The 10,443-nt window shown below is 45.5% G+C and overlaps 1 protein-coding gene across 1 annotated transcript; it reads left to right on the top strand.

The window, feature by feature from the left end:
- Nucleotides 1–9,643, top strand: OTP (orthopedia homeobox). The gene is made up of 3 exons (XM_083703669.1): nt 1–211; nt 917–1,344; nt 8,945–9,643. Exons 1-3 carry the CDS (start codon nt 175–177, stop codon nt 9,473–9,475), a joined length of 996 nt encoding a protein of 331 aa, XP_083559795.1. The 5' UTR covers nt 1–174; the 3' UTR covers nt 9,476–9,643.
- Nucleotides 9,644–10,443: the final 800 nt, after the last annotated feature.

The raw sequence follows: 10,443 nt of genomic DNA, 5'->3' as shown, positions 1-10,443 counted from the left end.
CCCCTTTTTAACCACACACCGAATTTTCTTTCATTTAGGCGATCTATATATAAATATATATCTATAAGCTTGAGAGAGAGCGAGATCCGGTGCAACTTTTTTTTTCCATAAAAAAACCCACCACCAACCGCTAAAATTTGGGGGGGTACAGCTTTCGCCCTGGAGCGGTGCGCGATGCTCTCTCACGCCGACCTCCTGGACGCCCGGCTCGGTGAGTTGCCCCCCAAAGCCTCTCTTCCCCCCCTCTTTCCTCCCTCTCCCTCGCCCCCAGCAGCACCTGCAGCCAAGGAAGAAGCCCCGGGCAGGAAATGGACAATTTGTGCCTGATTTTACCTTAATGCGACTAATTTCTTTAAAAGTAATTGTACTGTATTAAAGTTTGATTTGATTTAACGCCATCTTAAAAACAACAACAAACCACCTATGGAATATGTAGATCCAAAAGCAGCAGTAGCGGAACTGGGGGGCCATTTCGTTTTAGGTTGTGGCCCCTCTCCCTCTCCTTTGTCTTCTTCCTGTTTTGTTTTTTATTTTATTTAAGTCTCTCTTTTTTGGTCTTTTGAAATAATCCTGCATGTGTGTATCTAGTTTGCCTACCTTAAGAAATAAATTGAGGCGCCCTTGGCTTTGGACAGGTGGATGTTCGGGAACCTCTCCCGGCGAAGGCGCAAGGCGGCCCCCTCGGGCGAGGAGAGGGTGGCTGGGGGCCGTCCGGGGGCGACTATCCAAGCGGGATGGCTCCCAAGTTCTTGGGGGGGGGGGTAGGAAGGAGGCAGGGTGGGCCGGCCCGTTTCCTCCCCGTCGGGGGCCGGGTTGGCCTAGGGCGCTGGTGGACACCGTCCGGGCCCGCCGGCCGGGGGTGGACCATGGTGTGCGCCTGTCTGAATCGCGGCGGGCCGCTGCTTTGCCTCCGCAGGGATGAAAGACGCCGCCGAGCTGCTGGGCCACCGGGAGGCGGTGAAGTGCCGCTTGGGCGTCGGAGGCTCGGAACCCGGAGGCCACCCGGGCGACCTGGCTGCCAGCGCGGACTCGGTGGAAGGCTCCACGCTGCTGCCCGGCGACGACATCTCCGCCGTGGGCTCCACGCCCGGCGCGCTCTCGGTCGGCGCCAAGGACCCGGACAAGCAGCAGGGTCAGCCCGGCGGAGGAGGCGGCGGCGGCGGCCAGAACCCCGGCCAGGCCGGCCAGCAGCAGGGCCAGCAGAAGCAGAAGCGGCACCGGACGCGCTTCACGCCCGCGCAGCTCAACGAGTTGGAGAGGAGCTTCGCCAAGACGCACTACCCGGACATCTTCATGCGCGAGGAGCTGGCCCTGCGCATCGGCCTCACCGAGTCCCGGGTCCAGGTAGGCTCTCGCCGTCTGTCCATCCACCGAGCGGCCAAGCCACCCACCTTCCTCCACTCTCCGACCCTCCATCGCCCACCCCGTCCAGGGACAGGGGGGCCTTCCAGGCCAGGGGGCGGCCCCGTCCCCAGACCCAAAAGGAGGGTTGCGGGACTTAAACGTTACTACCCCGCGCTGGTTAATTAGGGTCATTGAGCTCCCCTGATTAGGGACAGAGGGCTAGCTAATCAAATTCCTTACGGAAAGGATTTTCAATCAAGCAAGGGGGGCGGGAGTTCGAACTTGTGGTTTTCGTTTTGTTTTAAAGTTGTCTCAAAAGTGAGAAAGGGCTGCTGTTGTTTCTCCAGTCCAGAGACGCGAATGCAGCAGTTTCATAAAACGGCACCAACTAAAGCAATGCTTTCGATGCCCCAAAGCGAAGCCTTCCCATTAAAAGAATAATAATAAAAAAATCCTTCCCTCCGCTCCATCACAGCACTGAACAGCACAGACGCTGCGTTACAAAACTTAGTTTATTTGAAGCGGCCTGGGAATTTCGCTGCTGTACATTCAGTGAACGCTACAACGCTTCGAGATCGATTTCTAAGGCAACAGACTGGCACTCCGATCCCAAACACATTGCTCGATTTCACTACCAAGGAAGGAGTTTGAGGCAGCAGTGTAAGAAATATTTTCAAAGAGCCCTAAAAACCCAAGGCAGAGAAAGCCGTTGCTAAAAGTTTTAATTTTAATTTTATTAGCGTTTTATGTTAAGGAGTATTAGCAAAAACAACTCTCTGTTTATGAACAAACGCATTGGACGCATTATAGAAAAGATGAAATAATTTAAGAGAAGTATAACAAATCTCTTTGTTTTTGTGGTGAGGTAATATTCAATTTCAGCACACATTTGTCCCACTCTTTAAGAAAACAAATCATTTGTGTGTTATCTTTCTGCTTCGCATACTGGGAGGTTTGAATTTATTTCAGTCCGATTAGTTAAAATGACTCTGCGCTGTCCTCAGTCCTGAACTTTCCCTTTCCTTGGTTCTTTCTATTTTGATTGTTCTGATTGAAATCGCTGACACCCAAAAGGAAAAAGAAATGTATTCTTTAAAAAAATCTTAAAGTGGAACCAAATTTATCTGGAGACATTTGCATTTTAGATCTTTTTTTAAAGGCACTAATTAAATGCTGCTAACTCCAATACCATCATTTTAGTTTGATATTATTAACAGGTTTATGAGGAACTTAATTACAGGGAAATCAATGAGATTTCTCTCTATATAGAGAGAATAGATGTGTATGTACTTCGTGAGTTGAAATCCTCTCTAATTAATTTAGCCAGAACTATAGAACGCCAAGGAGATAAATGCAGAGGAAATCTAGAAACAACACTTTTAAATCCCAAGGAGGACTTTTGTGTTTGCGTTCAACAGAGTTTCTGTCACCATATACAGTACCTACCTATAAAAAGTGCATTGATATTATCTATTAGATTAGAAAACACTATAATGGGGAGTCTTCCAGAAAAATTGTTACGCATGCCCAAACCAAACCAATTTAAAAACAGTAACACCAATGCTAAAACCCAAAGCTACCGCAATTCTTCTCTGAATTATATATATATAGTTATACAGATTTATTCAACCCGTGTAGAATGTTAATTAGTTTAAATTAAAAACGAAATTTGGTTCCAAATAAAATATAATGGGACAACTAACTTGGAAGAAAGAAAGGAAAAGAGCAGGAAGCCTATTAAATTCCACTGGGTTTCTCCAAAGGTTAATAATAAGCAATTTCATTATCAGGAATGTGATGAACGAAACAAAATGCATAATATAGAATGGAAATAGCGATTATTCACCCGCTTCCTCTCCCCTGTGGTGGAAATCCATAGAACTAAATGATAATGGGATCCTGGCCGTACAACGATTTACAGATAGTAAACGAAATTACGGAGAATGAATAGATGCATACGATCTTATTTTGGGTTAATTAATACAGAATAATTACCTCGCTTCATTTACAATTGCTAACGCAAAATAAAACCCTCCACTTCAACATGAACAAGTGCTTTTCAAAGACTCCAGTCGCGGTTAAAACAGGGATAAGGATTGTTATTCCATTTTAAATCATATTGTTTCTTGCCTTTCCTTCGAAGGTAAGCGTGCGTCAGATGGCGACCCGAGGTCGCTTACAGCCTGAAACTATCCATATTTTTACCCCCGTGGTTTTCCAGCCTTACTTGTAAGTAAGTCGCGTTCACCTCAGTAGGACTCACCTCCGAGTGAAAGGGGGGGGAGCATTTTAATGACCTCAGCATAATCCTACACGCTGCTAATAGCTACGGGCGGCTGAATAGAAACAATTTAATCGAGTGGCAATTTAAATATTCTTTACAATAATGTTCTGCAGTTTAAAAAGTAATCAAATCAACATAACCTTCTTAATTAACACTTCAGAATGATTAACATTGTGTAAGCTTGTGCAGAAATAAATTATGGGAAATGTATTTACTTCCCAGTTCATTGTATTCTTGCTACTTGACCAAATGGAAATGAAAGAGTAATGGATGGGTTTATGGTCTCGTTTACACAGCCTTTGCGGCGCGTAGGGGGCTCCACATTGATCCGGGAAAGCTCCACACGCCCGCCTTTCGAGCTGCTCTCTATGCACCATTATATGCAAGAATAAATTATATTTTTTCTCACTTTCCTGTCTTCTACATTTTAAAAACCTACCCCTGCTTTGTCGAAAAGGCCTATCCCACGCCTAAGCTACCACTTTGCGCTCGCTCTCTCTCTCCCCCCACCCGCCTCTTTCCAGACTGGGTGTAATAAAACCATTCTTTTTATAGCATGCCATTATTAGAAACCAATTTCAGAATTATTTATAACCTGGAATGGCTTATTAAGCAGCAATGCGAGAATCATGCAAATGACAGCGATCCAATGCAATATAATAAGCATAATCATTAGTCTCTCGCGCTGATTAATTAACTTTCAATATTTTATTTACATAAAAAGCAAATCAGTGAAATAACTTCTGCACAGCCAGGCTTGCCTTTCAATATTTTACACCAACCTAAAAATAATGTGCTGAGACTCCATTGACCGTGTCCCCCCGCGCTGGCCGTGTCACCTGCCACATCTTAATAGGGGACAAGCTGAGAGTATTTTCTAGTTTTCTAATGGAATGAGAAATTGCATTTTCTTCCTCTCCCAGTAACTATTAAAGCGTAATGAATTCGGCCTAGAGTTCACGGCTGGCTGATCGAAATGAACCTGAAATCTGAGCTTTAATGCAGCTCCCCAGATTTCCTACCAAATCTTCGCATTAATCATCCGCTGGATTCCAATGAGATCTTCATAAAGCTTTGTGAGAGGAGGGGGTTGGGGTGGGGAGAGAAAGGAAAGTAATATCCTCTTCCCTTTTTTCTTCCCCATTTATAGCTGGGGAATTAAACGGGCTATATATTTCCAAATACATTTACAGTATGTCTATATTACTGTAGCAGCAGGTATCATGAAAGTAGAGTTTGAAATTGCAAACTCCATTAGACCCTCAGTGTTGTATTAATAATGTTGGGCGGTGGGGAAGCAGAGGGGGAGTCGCTGCGTTTTCTGATCGCAGCCGAAGTTGCCCAAATGCCTGTGGCTAATATATTTCCAGCTCCGAGTTGTCATGTGCGCCTTTTCAAAACCTCCCTCAGGTTCTCTCTCCCTTTTAATCTGTCATGCACCGGTTTCCAAGTGGATACGTTCACATTTTCAAAAGCATATGCGCCGTCGCTCTGAAGTGAGGCGATGACGACCTGATGGAGATTCTTTTACAACCCCAGTAAACCATGACACATAAAAAGATTTTGTGGCCACCATTTAACTATTAACCCTAAAACATAATTGAACACGACTTTTCTCCGTCTCTCTCTCCCCCTCTCATCTTTTTCTTCCTGCCTTCCTTCCTATTATTATTCCTATAACATTTAAGTCCTTAACAGCTGTTCCTTCTTGCTAATGGCCAATCGCATTTCCCTGTATAAATTGAAAGGTTTGAAAGAATGCGGCGGTGCTCCGGAGCCTCCCAAATCCGTAGGCGGCTTGTAGACTGTCCCTAAAGCGGAGTAGGCGCAGGAGCTCGGAGCGGCCCCATTCCAGAGTGGCGTGGCAACCCAGTGCGCCCACCGCCCGCAAATAAGACAAGGATCTTTGTTATTAAAGCGCACACGGACGGTTCTTAAAACAAAAGGTTGGAGTGGGACAATAAATACTAAAACCGATTTGGAATTGTTACGGAAATTCCGGGTTCCAAGACTGGAGTTTGCTTCCCTGGTTAAAAAAGCAAAGCAACCAAGTGGGGTGTACACCATGTACCCAGATTTGACTCTGGATAGGGCCCAGCCCAAATACGCATCTCCATTCTGCCCCCTTTTGCGCTGCAAAAGTTCCTGCCCTTTCACGAATCTTTTTTACGCATCAACTTGTGGCGGCGGCAGTGCTGTGGCCGGGGTAAAACAGCCCGAGCAGGGTGTAAGACAGTGCCAAGAGAGAAAGGGGTCAAGGCAGAAGGAGGCAATAAAAAACAGGTCAGATGTAGGCGGGGAGAGAGCTGGGGACAACCACCAAGCTAAAGAATATTCCCACAGAGAAATAAATGAATACCAGGCCAAGTCACTTATTAAGAACCCGTAATATTTACATATACAGTACTTGCAAAATTCTGTATATTCGCGTGACATATACGTTCATGTAATTAACTCGACTAGAGTAAAACCAAAAATACCAACATTGTCTCACGATAGTTGTGCCGCGTGATCCTAAACATGTTTACTCGAAAGTAAGCCTCACTGAGTTCAATGGAGGTATTCCAAGGCTAAAAGGGGAGTGTGCACCATTCATTTCGGGCGGGGGGGGGGGTACATTTGAGGAAACCTGCATAGGATCGCTGTGCCTGCCTCAGTTTGCTTTTATATCCAGCCAAGTCCCGCTTGCTCATTTTCAAAAGCCTACTTACAGTGCAATACTAAGGATGTTTTTCAGAAGTTGAGTCCTACTAATTTCTGAGAGTCTGATACCAGGTCAAGTATGCTTAGCGTTCTAGTCTTGTTTATTTATGCTTAGTATTTAGACACTTGGAAAAGGCCTTTTTTTTTTAAGCCGAGTTGAATGGCTCAGAAAATGAAAAGCTGCTGACACAGACGAGTTCAACGTTTGGTGGAGCTGACAGAAGCTCGGTTGATTAACTAAGGCATCAGAATGAATATCTAAAGCAAAATGCTCCACAATTATTGCAATGGCAGCTCACTTGAAGTAATGATTTAATGCATCTTTGTTGCATCTCCTTAATGAGGTACTTGAGCTTCACCACAAGTCAACTGCAAAATAAAAACTTTAATATATATATTTAAAGCTCAGATTCTCAGGTAGCAGCAATCTTTTCCAAGTAGTCACTAATCTGGCTTTGTTTCCAATTACATTATATAAATTATTTCTTTTGGGGGAAAGTCTCCCTTATGCCTTATTTACATTTACAATATGAATATTCCTCATGCCTTGAAGTAGGAAGAAAAACATATGAAAACACCAATTATTTCACTGGGAAGTATGGCATATTCAGTGCTTTCAACTTCTGGTACTCGGGTAGTAGGAATAACTCCTATCGGAAATCACTGCTAAGCACTAAAATAAAAATAAAAATGTGTATGGGACCTCTACACATCTATCTGCAATGTATATTCAGAGTGCTCCACATATCTGTAACAAAACACACTTATTTGTTTGATCCCAATAGAGAGATCAATACACAGCTTTCTCCTGTTCATCCATATTCCCTTGCTGATCTAGGCTCACATATGCAACAGATGCTATGTGTATGGATCCTGTGGCTGGATGCTTTAGGGCAGCAACAGTGGTTGCATGTGTGATTTCCAGCCATGGGAACCAAATGCAGGGTTCTCAATAACCAGCATAGATAAAATATGGATGCCAATTGTAGATGAGTATGCATCTTCCTTATTGTCTGTTGATGTATGCAAATCAGGAGAGAAAATATAGACATATCTAGCCTCACATAAACACACACACACGCATATGGGTAGCTAAAAATGTACTTCTATATGCAAAAGTCCTTGTAAAGATGGGCAAAGAATGCAGTCATTCTAATTTATATATTTGCTCTAAGCATATGGAACTAATGCGAATAAGATAAGGGGTGGATACTTCTAAAACTATTATAAGAAACACAATCTTCTTGTGCATTAAATGAACATGTCTACAGATGCATCTCTTGCTCATAAATATTTTATAGCTTATATTAACGTACTTATCTTGATTATATTTCTTAGGTATCCTTCATAAGATATCCCATTAGATTATTTAAAAGTGTTGTAGATCTAGTGAACTCAAGTGGTTAGTGAATAACTTTTCTACAATCTCAGTCAGAAACCAATTTAACCTGAACTTAAGTTAAATCACTGAAACTAAAGGGCCCACATGGCTTGTGAATTCAGCTACTACTGAACACCTAGTTCAAATGTGAGGAATGGAACTTGTGTGCAAGTCTGAAGGTAAATGTGCATATTTGAGAAAAAACACAATGACACTGTTCTCTAAATATGTTTTCTTTGAAATATTTCACCAATGATTTCAGTGCAAATCTCAAGAGTGCTTATAAGAACCATGAAAGTCATGTCATTCACATTGTCTTAAACACAAGTTTTGCACAACTTGTTTATGCATCAGGGTATTAATTAGACCGCTAGCTCCAAAAATAAAAGGTACGATTGTAGCTTTATTTTTTCTTTTGTGCCTATGCTCGCATAGGCCTCCCAGACTAGATATGAGTCTAGATGCTTAAGAAAAATTATTATAAAATCTAAACATTATTACAAAAATAGTAACAGCTGTAGCAAACTCACAATAGTAAAATAACAGATTATTGGTACCAGAGTAACAACTTTATTTTCTACTGTTTTCCCTGGGTTCTATCAGGGGAAAAGGCAGGGTATAAATAAATAAATATATAATAATACTATTTCAAAGGGCTAAAGTCTAAGGATTGTAAATACAGTATGCCAGCTCTTTTATTTTTATCCCTCAAGCCATCTGTGTCCAGAGTGGGGAAATGTTCCTCCTCCACCACCACCACCACCTTTAAAAGAGTATTCTCCCTTTTGTCCCCAATGGAAATAGAACAGTTGCCCTTTTTTTTCTCCCTTCACTTATGCTCCCTTATTTGTCAATGGAACATTAAGGGTTGGTTTCGGAGGAACCGTGGCGAGGCTGAAGGAAACAAGGCAGCGAAAGTCCTTTGCGTTCAGAGCAATGATAAAATACCAGTGCGTAAAAACCCATATTTTAGCCGGACAGCAGGACAGACACCAGACGTCTGTATCTACACACAGACGCCTTCTCCCCCTGCCCTCCTGACAACTCCATCTTCGCCTTTAGGGCCTCCAGCCAGAGGCGTGGGCCCTCACAGAGGCGGGTGGCAGAGGGACGCGCGGGGCCTGTTCAAGCGCTTTGCCCGGAGAGCCACGCTAACCGGCCTCTCTTTTCTCTGTCCTTCCCTCCCCCCCCACTTGTCCTTTCCTTCCCCGCCGGCGACGACGGGCGGCCAGGTGTGGTTCCAGAACCGGCGGGCCAAGTGGAAGAAGCGCAAGAAGACGACCAACGTGTTCCGCGCCCCCGGCACGCTGCTCCCCACGCCGGGCCTGCCCCAGTTCCCCTCCGCCGCTGCTGCCGCCGCCGCCGCCATGGGCGACAGCCTCTGCTCTTTCCACGCCAACGACACGCGCTGGGCCGCGGCAGGCATGCCGGGCGTGTCGCAGCTGCCCCTGCCGCCGGCGCTGGGCCGGCAGCAGGCCATGGCGCAGTCGCTGTCGCAGTGCAGCCTGGCGGCGGGGCCCCCGCCCAACTCCATGGGCTTGTCCAACAGCCTGGCGGGCTCCAACGGCGCCGGCCTGCAGTCGCACCTCTACCAGCCCGCCTTCCCCGGGATGGTCCCCGCCTCCCTGCCCGGCCCCAGCAACGTGACGGGCTCGCCGCAGCTCTGCAGCTCCCCGGACAGCAGCGACGTGTGGCGGGGAACCAGCATCGCCTCCCTCCGCCGAAAGGCGCTAGAGCACACAGTCTCCATGAGCTTCACCTAATGGCGTCTCCTTCCCGCCTTCCCAGCCAGCCAGCAGCCTGCCCCCAGCCGCGCCTCCCGCTTTCCCGCCCTTTTTGCTTCTTCTAATTCCTCCTCTTCTTCTTCACCTCAGCCCTGCCCTCACTCCCCACTCCCGCCATTTTTTTGTACTTAAAAGAGGGAGGGGGAACAAACAAAACACTTACCAGGGAGTCGACTCAGGATCAGGACTGGTTTGCGGGCAGAGTTTAAGAGTGGTCGTCCAAATAACACGACCCAGGCAAGCGCACGCACACATAAAAACATACAGACAAGGAACACGCTCACCCCAACCGCCGCCTACTGTGCTCCAAGGGCGGAAACACAATCGACGTGTGTCTTAATAAGGATGTGAGAGATACTCAACCTGACAAAAGGACTCGTTGGATCTCCTCCTTTAATTTACCCCCTAAGTTCCAAGCCCCGCACAGCCAAATTCAGATCCAGGCATCTGTTGGGCTTTTATTTTTTTATACAAAACACCAAAACAAAAACCCACCTCATGTAGAAAGACAGTATACAATGTGTGCATGTGCGTGTACAAATAAAGATGAAAGTTGGTTGCAGGGGTTGATAGAAAGGTTTTCTTAACGGGCAAGTTTGGCCTTCGGGTGGCTGCGAGGCAAGAATAGTGGTCAGGATGCGAAGCGTGAAGGGGAAATTGAACCGATTTTGATAAAAGCATTTTTAAGCGAATTTTTTGGGGGGCGGGGGAGGGATTCAAACGATTTTTTAAAAAGAACCCACTCCAAACACTTCCTATTACTCTTTTTTTCTTTTTGTGGGCGTTTTGATTTCTTTGTTTCGGTTATTGCTGTCCCTCCACTTTCTCTTGTTGCCCTCCCTCTCCGAGCAGCAGGCTGATAGATAGATGCCTGGCGCACGTGGACTTGAGACATCTCCAACCTGGCAAAGACTTTGTACAGATAAAACAATCAGCTATTTTTTTCT

The sequence above is a fragment of the Podarcis gaigeae genome (assembly GCF_964106915.1).
Source record: "Podarcis gaigeae genome assembly, chromosome: 11".
Taxonomy (NCBI): domain Eukaryota; kingdom Metazoa; phylum Chordata; class Lepidosauria; order Squamata; family Lacertidae; genus Podarcis; species Podarcis gaigeae.
Note: the sequence above shows the minus strand (reverse complement) of the source record. Positions and strands in the feature narration are given on the sequence as shown.

Bases quoted from the DNA above. Each gene is read 5' to 3' on its own strand.
- OTP (XM_083703669.1), top strand. From the start codon at position 175: ATGCTCTCTCACGCCGACCTCCTGGACGCCCGGCTCG. The intron at 212-916 runs GTGAGTTGCCCC...TTGCCTCCGCAG, and splicing joins CCTCCTGGACGCCCGGCTCG to GGATGAAAGACGCCGCCGAG. The intron at 1,345-8,944 runs GTAGGCTCTCGC...ACGGGCGGCCAG, and splicing joins TCACCGAGTCCCGGGTCCAG to GTGTGGTTCCAGAACCGGCG.